The sequence below is a fragment of the Salmo trutta genome, chromosome 2, assembly GCF_901001165.1.
Source record: "Salmo trutta chromosome 2, fSalTru1.1, whole genome shotgun sequence".
Lineage (NCBI taxonomy): Eukaryota > Metazoa > Chordata > Actinopteri > Salmoniformes > Salmonidae > Salmo > Salmo trutta.
In genome coordinates, this window is record NC_042958.1 from 54,369,997 (window position 1) to 54,395,312 (window position 25,316).

The following is a 25,316-nucleotide window of genomic DNA, read 5'->3' on the forward strand; positions in this document are numbered from 1 at the left end:
TTGAGGAGATAGGAAACTCCGTTGGAAATGAACGCCCATTGTGAATTTTGCCCATGCATCATCAATGCATGGTGCATTCTGGGCGATTCTGGGATAAGGAGAGCTTTCCTTCAAGGAGTGAATGGGTGTCAATTGGGAGTTAGCTCAAAAAACAACATTAGTATGAATTTCATTACACGAAGTACAACCTTACAAATCTTTTCTGAGATGTGAGATAATTAACTTGTTCTCTGTAATATCGTATAGCTTTGGAAATGTGGCGTTACATACACTACATGACCAAAGGTATGTGGACACCTGCTCGTTGAACATCTCATTCCAAAATCATGGGAAGGCTTTCCACTAGATGTTGGAACATTGCTGAGCGGACTTGCTTCAATTCAGCCACAAGAGAATTAGTGAGGTCGGGCACTGATGTTGGGCGATTAGGCCCGGCTCGCAGTCTGTGTTCCAATTCCCAAAGGTTTTCGATTGGGTTGAGTTCCGGGCTCTGTGCAGGCCAGTAAAGTTCTTCCACACCAGTCTCAACAAACAACTTCTGTGTGGACCTCGCTTTGTGCACGGGGGAATTTTCATGCTGAAACAGGAAAGGTGCTTTCCCCAAAATGTTGCTACAAAGTTGGAGGCACTGACTAGTCTAGAATGTCATCGTATGCTGTAGTGTTAAGATTTCCATTCAATCAAACTAAGGGGCCTAGACCGAACCAATAAAAACAGCCCCAGACCATTATTCCTCCTCCACCAAACTTTTCAGTTGGCACTATGCATTGGTGCAAGTAACGTTCTCTTGGCATCCGTCAAACCCAGATTTGTCCAGATGGTGAAGCGTGATTCATCACTCCAGAGAACGTGTTTCCACTGTACCAGAGCCCAATGTCGGCAAGCTTTACACCACTTCAGCCGAGGCTTGGCATTGCGCATGGTGATCTTAGGCTTGTGTGCAGCTGCTCGGCCATGGAAGCCCATTTCATTAAGCTCCCGACGAACAGTTCTTGTGCTGATGTTGCTTCCAGAGGCAGTTTGGAACCCAAATCAAATCAAATATTATTGGTCACGTGTTTAGCAGATATTATTGCGGGTGTAGTGAAATGCTCGGTAGTGAGTGTTGCAACCAAGGACAGACTTTTTTTACATGCTAGATGCTTCAGCACTTAGCGGTTCCGTTCTGTGAGCTTGTGTGGTCTACCACTTCGCGGCTGAGCCCTTACAGTTGACCGGGGAAGTTCTAGCAGGACAGAAATTTGACGAACTGACTTGTTGGAAAGTTGGCATCCTACGACAGCGCCATGTTGAAAGTCACTGAGCTCTTCAGTAAGGGCATTCTACTGCCAATTTTTGTCTATGGAGAATGCATGTATGTGTGCTTGATTTTATACACTAGTCAGCAACAGGTGTGGCTGAAATAGCCATATTTTTGTATATACTGTATAGTGTACGTTAAAAGAAAATAGGAAAGATTCTTGACTAATGCCATGTTCACGTGCTAGTTGGAACTAGGAAACTCGAAAATGCCCGACTTGCTAACTGGTTGTAATTATACACGTGCCACTTTCAACCAGTTAGCTAGTCAGAAATGTGGGAATTTGTTAATCCCGACTAGCACGTGAACACGGCACATAGCCTGACTTGGAGAAGGGTTTGTGTGATGATTAGCTTAGCAACCGCATGATACAGCATGACAACTTGAACGCATTTGGTTGACAGTCTACTGGGTGAGGCATTATTCGTTCCTCCATTCATTACCCATTGGGATTCCTATCTCTTACTTTCTCTAACATCTCTGTCCGAGGGGAGAGAAATTGTCCGCCATTGTTTTGTGTTTGCTAGGGGCTCGAAGTGATGCCCCCAATAAGGATCAACCAGTCACCCGACGGATAACAATGACTTTGCATCCGTCTATCCCCCGAAGAAAAGTTTACGTACAGCAGCGCAGTACAGAGCATCCTACTGGATGTGTCAACTGTAAACATCTTTTTCCCATTAAATTGAATTGTTTCATTCCCACATCAGTGCAGATCTGGAGGGGTGTTGGGGGTTAGTGTTAGCACTCTCTTCTCCTGGCCTCACATGCCCCTCCTGATTTCACACTCCGATGTGTCCAACATCTTCAGGTGCTGTACAGGCTGGGCCTCTATCCTGCTGAACCCCAGGACAGACTATCTGGTCATCCAACAGTCCTACAGACTGGAGCAGACCTACTCCAAGCTCAAGCTCCAGACAGGAGAGTGGCTCAGGAGATGGACGATGGGCGATAGACTATGGACTTATAACAGAAGGATATTTTGATGGAGCACACAACTGTTTAACCCCTGGCCAATGTCCATGAAGACTCTTCCATAAATACTCATGTTTATGTAGACAGAGTAGTGTTGATCTTGGCCTGGGCCTCTAAACTCTCTGTATCAGATTAATAATTAAGGTGAAGTTACAGCAGTGTTCAGGAGGATCTGTCTGATAGTACAACACCAAGGTAGAGTGTCTCAGCTAGGAAAAGCTAGCTACATACTGTAGGGTGAGTGCAGTATAGTTGTACTAGAACCATAACATGCAATACATTATGAAGTAAACATATTTTCTGGTTCTGATGGAAAAACCATAAATAGTTTTGAAAAAGCAGCCTCAAAAGAAACATAATTATTGAAGATAAATGAACAGTGCACGCTACTCACAGTACTCTGGAAAAAACTTCTGATCTACAGTAATCTCTCTTCAAAGAAAATCGATATCATAAGACTTTGAAATGTATATTTAGAATCATTTTTCTTATTCTGTTTGACTGATACGAAATGTAATTAAACAACAACAACAAAAAGATCTGGTACTGTGTGTATATATATATACACACAGTACCAGTCAAAAGTTTGGACACACCTACTCATTCCTTGGTTGTTCTTAATTATTACTATTTTCACCATTGTAGAATAGTGAAGACATTAAAACTATGAAATAACACATATGGAATCATGGATTAACCAAAAAATTGTAAAACAAACATATATTTTATATTTGAGATTCTTCAAAGTAGCCACCCTTTCCCTTGATGACAGCATTGCACACTATTGGCATTCTCTCAACCAGCTTCACCTCGAATGCTTTTCCATAAGACTTGAAGGAATTCCCACATATGCTGAGCACTTGTTGGCTGCTTTTCCTTCACTCTGCATTCCAACTCATCCCAAACCATCTCAATTGGGTTGAGGTCGGATGATTGTGGAGGCCATGTCATCTGATGCAGCACTCCATCACTCTCCTTCTTGGTCAAATAGCCCTTACACAGCCTGGAGGTGTGTTGGTTCATTGTCCTGTTGAAAAACAAATGATAGTCCCACTAAGCGCAAACCAGATGGTATGGCGTATCGCTGCACAATGCTGTGGTAGCCATGCTGGTTAAGTTTGCCTTGAATTCTAAATAAATCACTGACAGTGTCACCAGCAAAGCACCCCCACACCATCACACCTCCTCCTCCATGCTACATTGTGGGAACCACACATGAAGAGATCGTCTGTTCACCTACTCTGCGTTTCAAAATGGCATGGTGGTTGGAACCAAAACTCTCAAATTTGGACTCATCAGACCAAAGGACAGATTTCCACCAGTCTAATGTCCATTGCTTGTGTTTCTTGGCCCAAGCAATTCTCTTCTTCTTATTGGTGTCCTTTAGTAGTGCTTTCTTTGCAGCAAATCAACCATGAAGGCCTGATTCACGTAGTCTCCTCTGAACAGTTGATGATGAGATGTGTCTGTTACTTGAAGTCTTGGTTACTACATGATTCCATATGTGTTATTTCATAGTTTTGATGTCTTCACTATAATTCTACAATGTAGAAAATAGTAAAAATAAAGAAAAATCCTTGAATGAGTAGGTGTCCAAACCTTTGACTGTTATTGTATATCCACCGACACTGAACAAGAATTGTACTTTCTTTCTCTCTAACGTTGATGTGTATGTGGGGTTTTAAAGAGCAGAATAACCATTCTAGACTGCAGACATAGATAATACTAATATAAGTAAAATGCCTCTGGATTAATTTTCCAACACATTTTATGTAAAGGAATATTTCACAAAGAGAAGAGAGATAAGACCAACAAAATAAAAGGTAATTTTCATGTGTTCATTAAATTATTAATGAACTTGGATTGTTACCTTGAAAATATCTTTGAGTTGATAAAAAGCACAGAGAGACTTCCTCCTCATTATATTTTCAGATTATGTACAGAAGACGGTTCACCCATTTCTGATGCGGGCTCACAATGACAATAACTGGAGTATACTAACATACACAAATTAGCTTAATGGAAACACAACATAACACTGTATAATATACCATGCCATGTGTAGACCTAAGTGACAGCCAAATCACTCAGCAACACAAACCAGCACGACGTCTGCCTTCGTTTTACACACCGGCAACACACAAACACAAAATCGATTAAAGCACCATCTGCCGCTGCGTCATCTCCCCCCCATTCCCACTTTCCCGGCATCAGCGAACATTAGGAACACTCATAATAATAAATAAGACTTATCTCTGGTAGGCTGTGACATCACAACAACCACGGCTCTCTGCCCGCCATTGGGCAGTCTGGGCGAGGCAGCTCCAGCTCCACAGGAGGCCAGTACACCTGCAGCTACAGTACTCTCAAACCCTCATCAACTCTCTCTACTGCTGCCTGGCTGCATTCTGAGCAGACTCTGCTACTTTTAATTGGCCTCCAATGAACAGGCTGGATTAAAGGGCAGGGTTGTTTACATCAGCACAGTGTTAGAGCAGACATACTGAGACCTGGGTAGATGTCTTTGAGACATTGGCCGCATCCGAATACTAATACTAGTGTACTACATTCTTAAACTGCATACTAATTCCAGTGTTTGATCTAGTAGAATTCACTCATCTTTTCTGACTGGCGTGTTTGACAAAAGCTGATAATCAGATAAATTGACATGCTCTACCAAAATAAACGAATGGCGGGAGTCAACGCAATCGCGCATTAAATAATGCATTTGGAGGACTACTTTCAAAATTTCACACACTACAAAATGTTATTTTTTTGGATACTATTTAGTAAGCTAGTATGGCTATTGGGACAGGGCCACTGTCTGACTCTGCTTCGGGCACAGTTACTGCTGAAAAACAAGTGTGGCGTCCTAGTGGTACAAAGACCCAGACTATGTCTTTGGCTAAGACCTAGGGCTGAGTCCCAAATGGCACCCTAATCCCTATCGTGTACTACTTTTGACCTGGCCCCAGTGCCCATAGGCCTCTGGTCAAAAGTAGTACACTATATAGGGAAAATACTGCCATTTTGGACGCACTCACAGGAACATAACTTTTGCCGAAATTAGCAAATTGAGCAAGAGATGACAGTTTGCCATTTATCATTTAAAAAATGAGAAGTGTTTTTACAAAACTGCAAACGCTTAAAAGATGTCTGAAGTGGATGTGGGAGACTCAGGCATATTGAAATTGAAACAACAGAGAGGAAACTTTTAGGAACCCTTAGCCAATTGGCAACGCTTGTAACGAGAGAACACATAAGTACAATTATAGTTGAATCCAGAGAGAAATCTATGATGTGGAAATCGATCAAGGAAATTATGTAACTAAATTGGAACTGTCATGTCTCTTTCTTACTGGGGAGTTTCAAATGCAATTTTGGCCACATCTTCATAATGGTGCAGGGGTTTTGTTGTAACAAACAATGAGCACATCTTTTGTTAGAGGTCTCTCAGGGTGCAGAGTGACTAAAGGATGTGAGACACACGCAATGCAAGGTGCTGTAGAACTGTGAGCGACTACTGATCTACTCGATGCGTCTAGCAGTTCCCTTGATCGTCAACTCACTGTTATTGGCATCGTGCAGTTGTTGTGGGTATATACACTGAGTGTACAAAACATTAGGAACACCTTATGAATATAGAGTTGCACCCCCTTTTGTCCTCAGGACAGGATCAATTCGTCGGGCCATGGACTCTACAAGGTGTCAAAAGCGTTCCACAGGGATGCTGGCCCATGTTGACTCCAATGCTTCCCACAGTTGTGTCAAGTTGTCTGGATGTCCTTTGGGTGTTGGACCATTCTATTGAGTGTGAAAACCACAGCAGCATTGGCCTTCTAGACACACTCAAACTGGTGCACCTGAGTCCTACAACCATATCCAGTTCAAAGACACTTACATATTTTGTCTTCCCCATTCACCCTCTGATTGTCTCAAGGTTTAAAAATCATTATTTAACCTGTTCATCTACAGTGAGGGAAAAAAGTATTTGATCCCCTGCTGATTTTGTACGTTTGCCCACTGACGAAGAAATTATCAGTCTATAATTTTAATGGTAGGTTTATTTGAACAGTGAGAGACAGAATAACAACAATCAAAAATCCAGCAAAACGCATGTAAAAAATGTTATGAATTGATTTGCATTTTAATGAGGGAAATAAGTATTTGACCCCCTCTCAATCAGAAAGATTTCTGGCTCCCAGGTGTCTTTTATACAGTTAACGAGCTGAGATTAGGAGCACACTCTTAAAGGGAGTGCTCCTAATCTCAGCTTGTTACCTGTATAAAAGACACCTGTCCACAGAAGCAATCAATCAATCAGATTCCAAACTCTCCACCATGGCCAAGACCAAAGAGCTCTCCAAGGATGTCAGGGACAAGATTGTAGACCTACACAAGGCTGGAATGGGCTACAAGACCTTCGCCAAGCAGCTTGGTGAGAAGGTGACAACAGTTGGTGCTATTATTCGCAAATGGAAGAAACACAAAATAACTGTCAATCTCCCTCGGCCTGGGGCTCCATGCAAGATCTGACCTCGTGGAGTTGCAATGATCACGAGAACGGTGAGGAATCAGCCCAGAACTACACGGGAGGATCTTGTCAATGATCTCAAGGCAGCTGGGACCATAGTCACCAAGAAAACAATTGGTAACACTACGCCGTGAAGGACTGAAATCCTGCAGCACCCGCAAGGTCCCCCTGCTCAAGAAAGCACATATACATGCCTGTCTGAAGTTTGCCAATGAGCATCTGAATGATTCAGAGGACAACTGTGTGAAAGTGTTGTGGTCAGATGAGACCAAAATGGAGCTTTTTGGCATCAACTCAACTCGCTGTGTTTGGAGGAGGAGGGATGCTGCCTATGACCCCAGGAACACCATCCCCACCATCAAACATGGAGGTGGAAACATTATGCTTTGGGGGTGTTTTTCTGCTAAGGGGACAGGACAACTTCACCGCATCAAAGGGACGATGGACGGGGCCATGTACCGTCAAATCTTGGGTGAGAACCTCCTTCCTTCAGCCAGGGCATTGAAAATGGGTTGTGGATGGGTATTCCAGCATGACAATGACCCAAAACACACGGCCAAGGCAACAAAGGAGTGGCTCAAGAAGAAGCACATTAAGGTCCTGGAGTGGCCTAGCCAGTCTCCAGACCTTAATCCCATAAAAAATCTGTGGAGGGAGCTGAAGGTTCGAGTTGCCAAACGTCAGCCTCGAAACCTTAATGACTTGGAGAAGATCTGCAAAGAGGAGTGGGACAAAATCCCTCCTGAGATGTGTGCAAACCTGGTGGCCAACTACAAGAAACGTCTGACCTCTTTGATTGCCAACAAGGGTTTTGCCAACAAGTACTAAGTCATGTTTTGCAGAGGGGTCAAATACTTATTTCCCTCATTAAAATGCAAATCATTGTATAACATTTTTGACATGCGTTTTTCTGGATTTTTTTGTTGTTATTCTGTCTCTCACTGTTCAAATAAACCTACTATTAAATTTATAGACTGATCATTTCTTTGTCAGTCGGCAAACATACAAAATCAGCAGGGGATCAAATACTTTTTTTCCCTCACTGTACACCTATTGAAGTGGATTTAACAAGTGACATCAATAAGGGATCACAGCTTTCACCTGGATTCACCTGGTCGGTCTGTCATGGAAAGAGCAGGTTCTCCTATTGTTTTGTATACTCAGTGTAGAGGAAAGGCAAAGATAGGAGTTAGGAGAAAGAGAGAGAGAGAAAAGAAGCGAGAGAGAGATTTATCAGCAGCATCAACATAAATACTCTCATCTTCGCTTACCTCATTGACAAATACCCAGTGACTGTCCTTGGAAGCCAGGTTGGTTTCAACAGCCTGCAAAGAAAGAGAGAGAGAGAAATAAAGAGGTTACCATAGTGACAGATAAGACTTTGGAGGGAAGAGGCAGATTGAGTCCAGAAGACTTGGATGTATTGCTGCTGTTTCTGTCCAACAGAACCCATGTAAAATCATCTACAGTCTTGTCATTATCCAATTATACAAGGAACAAACATAAGACCCATGTGGCTTGGAAAACCATGATGGACAAGCAGCATTGGATCCATGCAAGCCTCACATCTAAAGACTCTCCAAAATCCACCGGACGGTAGCTCAAAATGACTGTCCAATCATTTGTCATGGAGACAACTTTTGTTCAGATTTGTCAAATAAATTGTACAGTATGTTCACACAAAACACCTCAGCTGTGAAAATAGTGTTTGTACAATTCCTTCCGTTTTTCTCTTTTGTTGTTCTCATGGTGGTACTGCCTTTCCCACAGTCCATTGTGTTGGCAGCCAGTTTCAACTGAAAAGTGTACTATAACATCCAAACTACAAGCCTTTTTTATGCCTTAGTGGTGCAGCATAGGTAGAGCTAAATGGTTGACAGCATAAGTAGTGCCAAATTGTTCAGCACCTAACATCTTTGCGTTTTGGAAAATTATAATTGCTCAGTGTAAGCCTACATTTTTTTATGACAGTGTTTGCTTGGGCCTATGCCATATATCATAATCACAACAGAAACTATCTTGTACTTTACAATAAAAACAAACATTTACACTGCCATTTTCAGAAAGAAAGGTCTGCACATGGTATAACCCAGTAAGAAAGGCCTGTACATGGTATAACCCAGTAAGAAAGGCCTGTACATGGTATAACCCAGTAAGAAAGGCCTGTACATGGTATAACCCAGAAAGGCCTGTACATGGTATAACCCAGTAAGAAAGGCCTGTACATGGTATAACCCAGAAAGGCCTGAACATGGTATAACTGTTACAGGAATGAAGTTATCAATGTTCTTAAACCGAACTTCAATGAAACTACTCAGTCTGCCCCCCAGAGTGTGTAAGATTCTGGTTGAATGAAGCAGATGGAGAACCAGCCCACAATGGTCAAAACGTTTATTTATGAGAGCTCTAAAATTCATACAATGCACACAGTCTTTTATATTACCCCCCCCCCCCCACACACACACACACACACACACACACACACACACACACACAAATAAACGTACATCAGTAGAGAACTCCAACCCGCTTTAGGCAGCTGTATTTTTCCACAGTACACATAAATTCATTATCAAACCTTGCAACCTGTCTTCTAATCTCCTGCCAGCTAAGCCGTTCTCAGGCCGTTGTTTCCCTCCCTAACTTAGGGAGGCCTCTTCTCCTGTTCCTTTCCCAAGGTCGTCTTATCAACTCTGCCCTGCTCATTTTGAAGTAGTAACAGTGTCCTAGTCTTAAACAGTCTCCTCACACACAGTATTGGATTATAGTTTTTAACATATTATTATAGCCTTATAATTGCTAATATATTTCAACAGGTTATATGGTTTCTGTGTGAAATCATTTAGTCAAACATTTAATCATATAATTTCCATTACAACAACCCAGTAAGAAAAGCCTGTACATGGTATAACCCAGAAAGAAAGGCCTGCACATGGTATAACCCAGTAAGAAAGGCCTGTACATGGTATAACCCAGAAAGAAAGGCCTGCACATGGTATAACCCAGTAAGAAAGGCCTGTACATGGTATAACCCAGTAAGAAAGGCCTGTACATGGTATAACCCAGAAAGAAAGGCCTGCACATGGTATAACCCAGTAAGAAAGGCCTGTACATGGTATAACCCAGTAAGAAAGGCCTGTACATGGTATAACCCAGAAAGAAAGGCCTGCACATGGTATAACCCAGTAAGAAAGGCCTGTACATGGTATAACCCAGAAAGAAAGGCCTGCACATGGTATAACCCAGTAAGAAAGGCCTGTACATGGTATAACCCAGTAAGAAAGGCCTGTACATGGTATAACCCAGAAAGAAAGGCCTGCACATGGTATAACCCAGTAAGAAAGGCCTGTACATGGTATAACCCAGAAAGGCCTTTTATTTGATCTTTATTTAACTAGGCAAGTCAGTTAAGAACACATTACTTTTCAATGACAGCCTAGGAACAGTGGGTTAACTGCCTTGTTGAGGGGCAGAACGACAGAATTTTACTTTGTCAGCTCAGGGATTTGATCTTGCAACTTTTCAGTTACTAGTCCAACACTCTAACCACTAGGCTACCTGCCGCCCCATAGTATAACGGCCTGCACATGGTATAACCCAGAAAGGCCTGCATATGGTATAACCCAGTAAGAAAGTCCTGTACATGGTATAACCCAGAAAGGCCTGCACATGATATAACCCAGAAAGGCCTGCACATGATATAACCCAGTAAGGCCTGTACATGGTATAACCCTCATCATCTGTATTCATGAACTCATGTATAATACATTCTGGTTGTAGGGTGTCCATATTAGAACAGCCTAGCACATTTATGTTGAGATACATGTAGAGCATGAGCCAGTTGAGGGGCCCAATACAGAAGCTATGGACCACCCCATGTGATTCTCCTGTCCTCAAGCTAATTAGGCCTGACAGATGTTCTCAAACGGCTCCTCATTTGCCTGCCTTACCATAAGAAGGCTGTTACATATGTAAACACTTCTGTGGGTTCATGTTGACCAAAGATATTCACAGATATATCCTGTCACAGAATTTCACAATGTAGGCTATACTATATGGACAATTGTACTGACTGCTCTAATGTGGGTAGTTTGTAATCATTTTGCTCCCCAACACACAGAGGTGGGACGCACACTCTTAGAAAGAAAGTTTCCAAAAAGGGTTCTTCAGCTGTCTCAATAGGAGAACCCTTTTTGGTTCCATGTAGAACCCCTTTTGGTTCCATGTAGAACTCTCTGTGGGAAGGGCTCTTCTACCAGGGAAAAAAAACGGTTCTACCTGGAACCAAAAAAGTTTCTTCAAAGGGTTCTCCTATGCGGACAGCCGAAGAACCCTTTTAGGCAGAGTTGCAAAAAAATCCATATCTCAGACTGGCCAAAGAAATATAAGATTAAGATGGGCAAAATAACACAGACACTGGACAGAGGAACTCTGCCGAGAAGGCCAGCATCCCGGAGTCGCCGCTTCACTGTTGATGTTGAGACTGGTGTTTTACAGGTACTATTTAATGAAGCTGCCAGTTGAGGACTTATAAGGCATCTGTTTCTCAAACTAGACAGATCTAATGTATTTGTCCTCTTGCTCAGTTGTGCACCAGGGCCTCCAACTCCTCTTTCTATTCTGGTTAGAGCCAGTTTGCGCTGTTCTGTGAAGGGAGTAGTACACAGCGTTGTACGAGATCTTCAGTTTCTTGACAATTTCTCGCATGGAATAGCCTTAATTTCTCAGAACAAGAATGATGAGTGATGAGTTTCAGAAGAAAGTGCTTTGTTTCTGGCCATTTTGTTTCTGTAATCGGACCCACAAATGCTGATGCTCCAGATAATCAACTAGTCTAAAGAAGGCCAGTTTTATTCCTTCTTTAATCAGAACAAAAGTTTTCAGCTGTGCTAACATAATTGCAAAAGGGTTTTCTAATGATCAAGCCTTTTAAAATGATAAACTTGGATTAGCTAACACAACGTGCCATTGGAACAGAGGAGTGATGTTTGCTGATAATGGGCCTCTGTACACCTTTGTAGATATTCCATAAAAAATCCACTGTTTCCAGTTACAATACCCATTTACAATATTAACAGTGTCTACACTGTATTTCTAATCAATTTGATGTTATTTTAATGGACAAAAAATGTGCTTTTCTTCCAAAAACAAGGACATTTCTAAGTGACCCCAAACTTTTGAACGATAGTGTATATACGTATATGTATATTATTACATTTGTTTTGCTGAGAAAACTTGGGGGGGAACAAAATCCGCGGAACAAAATCGGCACACGGGCCGCCAGTTGGGGAACCCTGCTATAGCCTATAGTCTAGCTGCATATCATGCCACATTTCATGTATGCAAGATCATCGCACATGTCCCCAAAAGCAGATGATATTTATGTGTGGCCCGTCCCCTCTGTAAGTTGTGTGATGTGGTTTGAGGCGGTTTGCGGGGAGGTGAAGTGGTTTGCGGGAGATGTGAGGAGTAATCTCGGAGGCTGCTGATGACTCTGAGCCTGCTTGGTCATTTTTCTCCTTGACCGAGCTACTGAGTTATAACAGTGACTACTACACGCTATATTTACCAGCCTACAGCAATAAGATAAAGGATACTACTGTGTTGTTAAGGACTGTGCTGCATGAAGAGAATATGCTTTAAACGTGGCTGACCGAAATATGTGTACATAAAAATAAATTTGCGTCAAAATCACTGTGAAATGTGTAATATCATTCAAATACTGAGCAATATGTATACTGTATCTGGAAAAACCCAATAAGCAAAAAGTAGAACACCTCATAATTCAAAATAAAGAAGAGGGATTTAAGTCAAACCCTCCCTGCTCTGTCCAATCCTGCATCCCAATGGAACCCCATTCCCTATATAGTGCTCTGTCCCTACAGGACTCTGGTCAAAAGTAGTGCAACATGTAGGAAGTAGGGTGGCGTTTGGAACACATTCCTGAGATTTCCAGCACCGGGTTCTCAATAGTGGCACTGGGCAAAGTGGATGTTTGCATTGCTGGTCACCACTTGGGCAGTATCAGTTATGGTCCTTTGTAGCTCAGTTGGTAGAGTGTGGTGCTTGCAATGCTAGGTTAGTGGGTTCAATTTCTGAGGTCATTCATATGTAAAACGTATGCACGAGTGGCTGTAAGTCGCTTTGGATAACATTATGATGGGTGGTGATGTAGAGCATGCTATAGAAGGCCTTAAGGGAGGTTGGCGGATGAATGGTTCGGTAATACCTGTCAGCCTTTAACCAGGGAGGGACTAAGAGGGAGACCACTGAGTGGAGGTACTGGGGAGAAACTACTCTTAACACTACAGTGACAAGTGTCTGACCATAGAAGACCTATAATTACATAAAGAACCTATAATGCCATAGAGAACCTATAATTTCATGTTATTCTATTGTTCTGACTGGGTCAATTAGACAGAGAGGCAAGGCTACTCTATTCAGTTCGAACTAGTAATTTTCTCGACACAAATTAAAAGTACATAGATAGACTACTGGTATTTAAAGCAATAATGTGCACTTAGCCTTTCTGCTATCTGAAACATTAGGACATTATGCACAATGTGTAATCAATTCAGTAATAAAATAATGAAAAATGTTGAACACATTCAAAAATCCCTTTTTATTGAATATTATATTTGTCCGTTTATTCATGCTATACATGCAAAGTTTGCATGGCCTCAAACTAAAAACACACAAGTCTACCTTAGTGAGAATATTTTATTTTAAACATGTCAGGTCAGGGGGACAATCAAGACATTGTGCAAATGTTCCTCATGCAAACAGTGTGTGTGTGTGGGTGGTGGAAGTTGAAAGCTAGTGGGGACAACCCATCAGGGAATCTGCATCTCTAGAGGTCAGTGAAAGCACGTTTGAACTCTGAATTAAATCAATGTGTCGTGGCAACCGCCTCACCAGGAATACAAATCAGCCTTCCTCTATTTAAAAAAGAAACACATCCTGATTGTATTTAAATCATAAAAAGTAATTAAGACATTTATTTAAGGAGGATGTATTTCAGGGGGAATCTGGATGCATATTATATAGGCTACATGTGAAGAACACACAGCTGTTACCTTCCTTTTAATATAGTCAGGTAACTGACTGTCCACATTATATATGATATATGCCATTTAGCAGATGCTGTTCTCCAATCGACTTACAGTCACACGTGTATACCCGGTGGCAGGTAGCCTAGCTGTTAAGAGCGTTGGACCAGTAAGTAAAAAGTTGCTGGTTCGAATCCCCAAGCCGACTAGGTGAAAGCTCTGTTGACGTGCCCTTGAGCAAGGCACTTAACTTGTAAGTCGCTCTGGATAAGCGTGTCTGCTAAATGAGCAAAAAAGTCAAAATACATTTTACGTGTAGTTGGAATCAAACCCACATTTCTTGGCATTGCAACTGCCGTGCTCTACCGACTCAGCTACAAAGAACCTCATCACCATCATCACATTACTGTGTGTGGAGTGTTGCTGGACCCCAGGAAGAGTAATGAGGATCCTTAATAAATACACATTATCTGATACAGAATAAGCAACCAAAATAACCCTGTTACCACAAAGAAAACATGGAGGTAACTGTACCTCATGTTCTGTAATGATGTGTCATGGACCAATATGACTAAGCGAATAATGGCGTTAATTTCAATTTACCCAGCTAGTTCCGTTTACCGCAAAACCAGCACAGGAGGTTGCTGGAACATTAACTGGGGAGGACGTGCTCGCGGTAATGGCTGGAGCGGAATTGGTGGAATGTTATCAAATAAATCAAACACATGGTTTCCACCTGTTGGATGCCATTTCACTTGCTCCATTCCAGACATTATTATGAACCATCCTCCTGTCAGCAGCCTCCTGAAAATAACAGCTTGCTTTGGCATTATATGACTGAGCCTGTCCGTGTTGCTCTTCATGCATCCCTGTGTCCGCAAACATAACCAAGCACATAGGATGCGGGAAATCAAAACGTGCCACAGCATGCCTTACCATGCATCATTTTAATGTAAAACAAAGAATAAAGCAATATCACCAACGCTTTCCATTTATTCCCTAATTAATCATGCATATGCAAAGCAGATGCATATGCATATGCATACCAGACAACTCACTTAGAATGGAAACCACCAAAAATGGTGGATGAAGATCTGTTTTGCATCAAGATGAATTAATGCATTATTTTAGGTCATTCGGGTCTACACTATTGAGAATGTGTTTTTTTTTAAACTCAGTTCATTACACGCTAATGAATGCTTCTGTTTAACATATGACTGGTTGGGGTTTGACTTCTGGTCTTCTGCCCGCCACACAACACTGTTAGCCGACTGAGCAGAAGCCCAGGCACTGGCTCTGGAGCTAACACATGTCTTCAGAAGGGTATTGAATTATCATGGCATTGCATGCAGATCTGGAGAGAGTGACACTGAGTAAACCAAAACAATAGCATCACTTATCCTCTTGTAGCATTCCATTTTCTAAGTCTGTGGTTTACAGTTTTTTGCTCAGAGGAAGTTTTAAAAGCTTATTAACAAAACCCACTGATAGCGTAATGGACTCAGGTGAATTGACCAGACAAACATTGAGGCATAGAGAAATACCTAATTTCAGACAAACCGATTCCAAATGGATTTTGCTCGCTGCGTATTTGCCGAAAGCTGCCGAGGGCCCTGAGAAACCATCAGCGGGACCTTGTAATGTTCCATGTCGTGTAACTATGGTTACGGTCTCCACAGCTGCATTTAAGATGCATTTTGAGCGTTAATGATGTTCATAGCTCTTTCTTTTTGGACTTTATTGGAATAATATCAATGGAAGTCAAACTAAAACATACAGCAAAGGGACTGAATACAACATTTTAGGGGGTTCATACAGAGAGCTGGCTTCCCAGACACAGATTATGCCTAATCCTGGATTAAAAAGCTGTTTCTATGGAGAATCAATATTGACAATGCTTTTTAGTCCTTATTAATGTCTGGTGAACTAGCCAGAACTGCATGTTTAGTTTGGTTTCCTATTCTGCAAATGATTTCTAGATGTATCTGTGACAGAGGCACATATATAGAGAGAGATCCATATATATTGTGATCTATATAGAGAGAGCCATATATATTGAGATCTATATAGAGAGAGATCCATATATATTGAGATCTATACAGAGAGAGATCCATATATATTGAGATCTATACAGAGAGAGATCCATATATATTGACATCTATATAGAGAATGATTCATATATATTGAGATCTATATAGAGAGATCCATATACATTGACATCTATATAGAGAAAGATTCATATATATTGAGATATATATAGAGAGAGATCAATATATTGAGGCTCTGTACAATGACTAGGATGTTAAAGTGCAGACTGGCAGCTTTAATTTGAGGGTAATTTCATCTATAACAAGTTTAGATATTACAGCACTTTTTGTACATAGTCCCACTATTTTAGGGGACCAAAGGAATTGGGACAAATTCACTTATATGTGTATTAAAGGAGTCAAAAGTGTAGTATTTGGTCCCATATTCCTAGCACGCAATGATTAAATCAAGCATGTGACTGTACTAACTTATTGGATGCATTTGCTGTTTGTGCCCAATAGAAATTAAGTGTAAATATTTTGGAGTCAATTTTATTGTAAAAAATAAAATATGTTTCTAAAGACTTCTACATTAATGTGGATGCTACCATGATTACAGGTAATCCTAAATGAATTCTTAATAATGATGAGTGAGAAAGTTACAGACGCACAAATATCATACCCCCAAGACATGCTAACCTCTCACCATTACAATAACAGGGGAGGTTATCATTTTTTTGGGGGGGGGGGTATGATACTTAGGAAAGTATTCAGACCCTGACTTGACTTTTTCCACATTTTGTTAAGTTACAGCCTTATTCTAAAATTGATTAACTAAAACAAATTCAATCTACACACAATACCCAATAATGACAAACCGAAAACAGTTTTTTAATCATTTTGGAAAATTGATTAAAAATGTAAAAAGATAAATATTGTATTGTATTTGTCTCATGCGCCGAATACAACAGGTGTATACCTTGCAGTGAAATGCTTACAAGTCCTTAACCAACAATGCAGATTAAAGAAAAATAAGTGTTACGTAAAAGGAAGATAAGTACACTTTCTTTAATAAACAGAGAGTAGCAGCAACGTAAAGGGGGGGCGGGACAATGAAAATAGTCTGGGTAGCCATATGATTAGCTGATCAGGAGTCTTATGGCTTGGGGGTAGAAGCTGATAAGAAGCCTTTTGGACCCAGACTTGACGCTACAGGTACCGCTTGCCGTGCGATAACAGAGAGAACAGTCTATGACTAGGGTGGCTGAAGTCTTTGACAATTTTTAGGGCCTTCCTCTGACACCGCCTGGGATAGAGGTCCTGGATGGCAGGAAGCTTGGCAACAGTGATGTACTGGGCCGTTCGCACTACCCTCTGTAGTGCATTGCGGTCGGAGGCTGAGCAGTTGCCATACCAGGCAGTGATGCAACCAGTCAGGATCCTCTCAATGGTGCAGCTGTAGAACCTTTTGAGGATCTGAGGACCCCGAATCTTTTCAGTCTCCTGAGGGGGAATAGGTTTTGTCGTGCCCTCGTCACAAACTTGAAGCTCTCAACCTGCTCCACTACAGCCCCGTCAATGAGAATGGAGGCGTGCTCGGTCCTCCTTTTCCTGTAGTCACAATCACCTCCTTTGTCTTGATCACGTTGAGGGAGAGGTTGTTGTCCTGGCACCAAACGGCCAGGTCTCTGACCTCCTCCCTGTAGGCTGTGTCATCGTTGTCGGTTATCATCGGCAAACTTAATGATGGTGTTGGAGCCGTGCCAGGCCATGCAGTCATGAGTGAACAGGGAGTACAGGAGGGGACTGAGCAGGCACCCCTGAGGGGCTCCAGTGTTGAGGATCAGCGTGGTGGATGCCCTTACCACCTGGGGGCGGCCTGTAAGGAAGTCCAGGATCCAGTTACAGAGTGAGGTGTTTAGTCTCAGGGTCTTTAGCTTAGTGATGAGCTTTGAAGGCACTATGGTCTTGAACGCTGAGCTGTAGTCAATGAATATCATTCTCACATATGTGTTCCTTTTGTCCAGGTGGGAAAGAGCAGTGTGGAGTGCAATAGAGATTGTATCATCTGTGGATCTGTTGGGGCGGTATGCAAATTGGAGTGGGTCTAGGGTTTATGGGATAATGGCCTTTCAAAGCACTTCATGGCTACAGAAGTGAGTGCTATGGGTCGGTAGTCATTTAGGCAGGTTACCTTAGTGTTCTTGGGCACAGGGACTTTGGTGGTCTGCATGAAACATGTTAGTATTACAAACTCAGTCAGGGACAGGTTGAAAATGTCAGTGAAGACACTTGCCAGTTGGTCAGTGCATGCTTGGAGTACACGTCCTGGTAATCCATCTGGCCCCTTGGAATGTTACAAAGAAAGTGATCACGCAGTCGTCCGGAACAGCTGATGCTATCATGCATGTTTCAGTGTTACTTGCCTCGAAGCGAGCTTAGAAGTAATTTGTCTGGTAGGCCCGGGTCACTGGGCAGCTCTCGGCTGTGCTTCCCTTTGTAGTCTGAAATAGTTTGCAAGCCCTGCCACATCTGATGAGCATCGGAGCCGGTGCAGTATGATTCAGTCTTAGTCCTTTATTGACGCTTTGCCTGTTTGATGGTTCGTCGGAGGGCATAGTGGGATTTCTTATAAGCTTCCAGGTTAAAGTACCGCTCCTTGAAAGCGGCAGCTCTACCCTTTAGTTCAGTGCAGATGTTGCCTGTAAGCCATGGCTTCTGGTTGGGGTATGTACATACAGTCGCTGTGGGGACGACATTGTCAATGCACTTATTGATGAAGCCAGTGACTGATGTGGTGTACTCCTCAATGCATTCGGAAGAATCCCGGAACATATTCCAGTCTGGAAAATTGTCCTGTAGCAAAGCATCCGCGTCATCTGACCACTTCCTTATTGAGCAAGTCACTGGTTTTGCTTGGAAGCATGAATGAGGATAGAGTTATGGTCAGATTTGCCAAATGTCGGTTTGTGGTGGTAAATAGACAGCTATGAAGACAGCTATCTCATGCTTATCATGAGATACTCTACCTGAGGGCAGCAAATCCTTGAGACTTCCTTAGATTTCATGTGCCAGCTATTGTTTGCAAGTATACATAGACTGCCACACCGTGTCTTACCAGAGGCGACTGTTCTATTCTGCCGAAAACTTGTAAAACCCGACAGCTGTATGTTATTCATGTCGTCGATCAGCCATGACTCAGTGAAACATAAGATATTACAGTTTTTAATGTCCCATTGGTAGTATATACATGCTTGTAGTTCGTCTATTTTATTATCCAATGATTATATGTTGGTTAATAGGGCCGATGGTAAAGGAAGATTACCCACTCGCTGTCGGATCCTTACAAGGCACCCAGACCTACGTCCCCGATATCTCTGTTTCTTTCTCCTGCGAATTGACGGGGATGAGGGCCTTGTCGGGTGTCTGGAGTAAATCCTTTGCGTCCAACTCGTGTGAAGAAAAAATATTCTTCCAATACGGGTTGAGTAAATCCTGTCCTGATATCTAGAAGCTTTTTTCAGTCATAAGAGACGGTGGCAGAAACATTATGGCTAAATTAGTTACAAATAAAGCAAAAAAAAACACACAATAGCACAAATGGTTAAGGGACTGTAAAACGGCAACCATCTCCTCTGGCGCCATTATTCACTTACTTACATAAGGTTTCAGACCCTTTACTATGAGACTCGAAATTGAACTCAGGAGCATCCTGTTTCCATGGATGATCCTTGAGATGTTTCTACAATTTGATTGGAGTCCACCTGTGGTAAATTCTATTGATTGGATATGGAATGGCACACACGTGCCTATATAAGGTCCCACAGTTGACAGTGCATGTCAGAGCAAAAATCAAGCCATTAGGTCAAAGGAATAGTCTATAGAGCTCCGAGACAGGATTATGTCGAGGCACAGATCTGAGGAAATGTACATAAAATGTCCGTAGTATTGAAGGTCCCCAAGAACACAGTATCCTCATCATTCTTAAATAGAAGAAGTTTGAAACCACTACGACTCTTCCTAGAGTTGGCTGCCCGGCCAAACTAAGCAATCGGGGGAGAAGGGCCTTGGTCAGACAGGTGACCAAGAACCTGATGGTCACTCTGACAGAGCTCTAGAGTTCCTCTGTGGAGATGGGAGAACCTTCCAGAAGGACAACTATCTCTGCAGCACTCCACCAATCAGGCCTTTAAGGTCAAATGGCCAGACGGAAGCCACTCCTCAGTAAAATGTACACTTTTGATGTCACTTTTTAAATCCACTTCAATCATTATAGACGAAGTGGAGTTAAAGAAGGATTTTTAAGCTTTGAGATAACTAAGACATGGATTGTGTATATGCGTCATTCAGAGGGTGAATGGGCAAGACAAAATATTAAAATGCCTTTAAATGGGGTATGCTAGTAGGTGCCAGGTGCACCGGTTTGTGCCAAGAACTGCAACGCTGCTGGGTTTTTCACACTCAACAGTTTCCTGTGTGTATCAATAATTGTCCACCACCCAAAGGACATCGAGCCAACTTGACACAACTGTGGGAAGCATTGTAGCCAACATGGACCATCATCCCTGTGGAATGCTTTGACACCTTGTATAGTCCATATATATTCCATGCCCTGATGAATTCTGAGGACAAAAGGGGTTTGCAACTCAATATTAGGAATGTGTTCATAATGTTTGGTATACTCAGAGAGAGATCTATTTGGCTCTGATCTGTGAAACAAAGTATGAACAACTCCTCTCTAAAGGCCTAGTGCAGTCAACAACCCCATTTTCCTGTGTTTTACATATATTTCCACACTATGAGGTTGGAATAATACTATAAAATTATGAAAATGATGATAATGCCCTTTTAGTGTAAGAGCTGTTTAAAAAGGCCGCCTGAAATTTCAGACCACTCCTACACAGTCCTAGCAAAATTCTTGCTTGAGAAATTGTTCCTTGCTAAGAAGCCTTTTTTTAATTATTGTTTTGTCATTAACCATTTTAATTGAAAGCAATCAAAGTAAGTTACTATAATTATTGCCCAGAAATTATTTGATATTTAGATTAAAATGGCTGCATTGGACCTTTAAAGGTGCTGTACATTTCTTCTATTGTACATCTATTCTTCTATTGTACATCATTTTTAATGGTGATAGATCCCAAGTGATAGATCCAATGTCTGACAATATGATGACTTGATTGTTCCATTGTCTGTGACCTTTCCCTGTCCTGTTTGTTCAGATACCTTCATTGAAATTTCACACATACACACATGCACACGCAGAGCTGATATTAGTCTCTTAATGGAGCGACATGTCCATCTGCCACAAGAGCAAGTTAATGACTTTTCATCCTAAGAATAAAATAGGGAGACAATAGCTGCAGGGTCTTGCTCTACATAACCATCATGCAATACAGAGAGTAGGAAAGGGTTTATAAATAGCTACATACTAGAACACTTTATTTCTATTCATCAGTGGATCAGGTCAAGTGGCACTTGAAAAAAGTCAAAAACACATCAAAACCACTTGATATGTTGAACACAACTAGTGGAATATGGTTGAATACAAAAATCAGTACAGAGACAAAGTGGAGTCGCAATTCAATGGCTCAGACATGAGACCTATGTGGCTGGGACTCCAGACAATCACGGATTACAAAGGGAAAACCAGCCATGTTGCGGACACCGACAAACTAAACACATTCTTTGCCCACATTGAGAATAACACAGTGCCACCGATGAGGGCTGTTCCTGAGGACTGTGGGCTCTTGTTCTCCGTGGCCGACGTGAGTAAGACATCCCTAGCCGTGTCCTCAGTGCATGCGCAGACAAGCTGGCTGGAGAATTTATGGACATATTCAATCTCTTCCTATCCGTATGCTGTCCCAACTTGCTTCAAGATGTCCACCATTGTTCCACTATCCAAGAAAGCAAAGGTAACTGAACTAAATGACTATCGCCCCGTAGCATTCACTTCTGTCATCATGAAGTGCTTTGAGAGGGTAGTTTAGGATCATATCACCTCCACCTTACCCAACACCCTAGACCCACGTCAATTTGCATACCGCCCCAATAGATCCATAGGCGATGCAATCACCATCACACTGTACACTGCTGTATCCCATCTGGACAAGAGGAATACCTATGTAAGAATGCTGTTCATTGACTACAGCTCAGCCTTCAACACCATAGTACCCTCCAAGCTCGTCATTAAGCTCGGGGCCCTGGGTCTGGACCCCACCTTGTGCAAATGGGTCCTGGACTTCTTGATGGGCTGCCCCCAGGTGGTGAAGCTAGGAAACAACACCTCCACTACACTGATCCTCAACACAGGGTTTCCACAAGGGTGCATGGTCAGCCCCCTCCTGTACACCCTGTTCACCCGTGACTGCGTGACCACACATGCCTCCAACTCAATCATGAAGTTTACAGACGACACAACAGTAGTAGGTCTGATTACCAACAATGACTAGACAGCCTACATGGAGGAGGTGAGAGCCCTGGTGGAGTGGTGCCAGGAAAATAATCTCTCCTTCAATGTCAACAAAATGAAGGAGCTGATCGTGGACTTCAGGATACAGCAGATGGAGCATGCCCCCATCCACATCGACGGGCTGCAGTTGAGAAGGTGAAAAGCTTCAAGTTCCTCATCGTACAGTACACTTCACTGACAATCTGAAATGGTCCACCTACACAGACAGTGTGGTGAAGAAGGCACAACAGAGCCTCTACAACCTCAGGAGGCCGAAGAAATTTAGCTTGGCCCCTAAGAACCTCACAAACATTTAAAAATGCGCCATTGAGAGCATCCTGTCGGGCTGTACCACCGCCTGGTATGGCAACTGCACCGCCCGCAACCGCAGGGTTCTCCAGAGGGTGGTGCGGTCTGCACTCCAGCACACCTACAGCACCTGATGTCACAGGAAGGCCAAAAAGATCATCAAGGACATCAACCACCCGAGCCATGGCCTGTTCACCCCGCTATCATCCAGAAGGCGAGGTCAGTACAGGTGCATCAAAGCTGGGACCGAGAGACTGAAAAGCACTTCTATCTCAAGGCCATCAGACTGTTAAATAGCCTTCACAAGCCGGTACCCTGCCCTGAACTTAGTCAATGTTACTATTCGGCTACCACCCGGTTACTCAACCCTGCACCTTAGAGACTGCTGCCCTATGTACATAGACATGAAAGCACTGGTCACTTTAATGACGTTTACATACTGTTTTCTAATTTCATATGTATATACGGTATTCTAGTCAATGTCATTCTATTCATCTATTGCTGTATATACTATTCTATGCAATGTATTCTAAATATTCTATCCACATAATGTCTATACATCCCAACACACACACACACACACACACACACACACACACACACACACACACACACACACACACACACACACACACACACACACACACACACACACACACACACACACACACACAGTACCAGTCAAAAGGTTGGACACACCTACTCATTCCAGGTTTTTTCTTTATTTTTACTATTTTCTACATTGTAGATTAATAGTGAAGACATCACAACTATGAAATAACACATATGGAATAATGTGACATACCTCAACCAGCTACACTAAGGTTGGAGTCATTAAAACTGTTTTTTCAACCACTCCCCAAATTTCTTGTTAACAAACTATAGTTTTGGCAAGTCGGTTAGGACATCTACTTTGTGCATGACACAAAGTAATTTTCCAACAATTGTTTACAGACAGATTATTTCACTTATAATTACCTGTATCACAATTCCAGTGGGTCAGAAGTTGACTGAGCCTTTAAACAGCTTGGAAAAGTCCAAAAAAAGATATAATGGCTTTAGAAGCTTCTGATAGGCTAATTGACATCATTTGAGTCAATTGGAGGTGTACCTGTGGATGTATTTCAAGGCCTACCTTCAAACTCAGTGCCTCTTTGCTTGACATCATGGGAAAATCAAAAGAAATCAGCCAAGACCTCAGAAAACAAATTGTAGATCTCCACAAGTCTGGTTCATCCTTGGGAGCAATTTCCAAACGCCTGAAGGTACCACGTTCATCTGTACTAACAATAGTACGCAAGTATAAACACCATGGGACCACGCAGCCGTCATACCGCTCAGGAAGGAGACGCATTCTCTCTCCTAGAGATGAACGTACTTGGTTGCGAAAAGTGCAAATCAATCCCAGAACAACAGCAAAGGACCTTGTGAAGATGCTGGAGGAAACCAGTACAAAAGTATCTATATCCACTGTACAACGAGTCCTATATCGACATAACCTGAAAGCAAGGAAGAAGCCACTGCTCCAAAACTGCCATACAAATGACAGACTACGGTTTACAACTGTACATGGGGAGAAAGATCGTACTTTTTGGAGAAATGTCCTCTGGTCTGATGAAACAAAAATAGAACTGTTTGGTCATGATGACCATCGTTATGTTTGGAGGAAAAGAGGGAGGCTTGCTAGCCGAAGAACAGCATCCCAACCGTAAAGCACGGGGATGGCAGCATCATGTTGTGGGGGTGCTTTGCTGCAGGTGGGACTGGTGCACTTCACAAAATAGATGGCATCATGTGGGAGGAAAATTATGTGGATATACTGAAGCAACATCTCAAGATGTTGTCAGGAAGTTAAAGCTTGGTCGCAAATGGGTCATCCAAATGGACAATCACCCCAAGCATACTTCCAAAGTTATGTCAAAATGGCTTAAGTACAACAAAGTCAAGGTATTGAAGTGGCCATCAATCCTATAGGAGATTTGTGGGCAGAACTAGAAAAGCGTATGCGAGCAAGGATGCCTACAATCCTGACTCAGTTACACCAGCTCTGTCAGGAGGAATGGGCCAAAATTCACCCAAATTATTGTGGGTAGCTTGTGGAAGGCTATCTGAAACGTTTGACCCAAGTTAAACAATTTTAAAGGCAATGCTGCCAAATACTAATTGAGTGTATGTAAACTTCTGACCCACTGGGAATGTGATGAAAGAAATCAAAGCAGAAATAAATAATTCTCTCTACTATTGTTCTGACATTTCACATTCTTAAAATAAAGTTGTGATCCTAACTGACCTAAGACAGGGAATTTTTACTATGATTAAACGTAAGGAATTGTGAAAAACAAAGTTTAAACAAAGTTGCATGTATTTGGCTGTGTATGTAAACCTCCGACTTCAACTGTATATATATATATATATATGTATGTATGTATGTATGTATGTATGTATGTATGTATGTATGTATGTATGTATGTATGTATGTATGTGTGTATGTGTGTATGTGTGTGTGTGTGTGTGTGTGTGTGTGTGTGTGTGTGTGTGTGTGTGTGTGTGTGTGTGTGTGTACGCATATACACACACATATATTAATACTCCAGACTTCGACATTGCTCGTCTTAATATTTCATATATTTCTTAATTCCATTCTTTTACTTTTAGATTGACCTGTATT

The 25,316-nt window shown here is 42.1% G+C and overlaps 1 protein-coding gene across 2 annotated transcripts in view; it reads right to left on the bottom strand.

The window, feature by feature from the left end:
- The window catches only part of grid1b (glutamate receptor, ionotropic, delta 1b), a 414,815-nt gene that overhangs the window by 74,509 nt on the left and 314,990 nt on the right, over nucleotides 1-25,316 (bottom strand). For both annotated transcript variants that reach the window (XM_029705848.1, XM_029705837.1), the window contains exon 5: nucleotides 8,081-8,134. In XM_029705848.1, coding sequence (XP_029561708.1) covers nucleotides 8,081-8,134 — 54 coding nt within the window. The remainder of the gene's footprint in view (nucleotides 1-8,080; nucleotides 8,135-25,316) is intronic.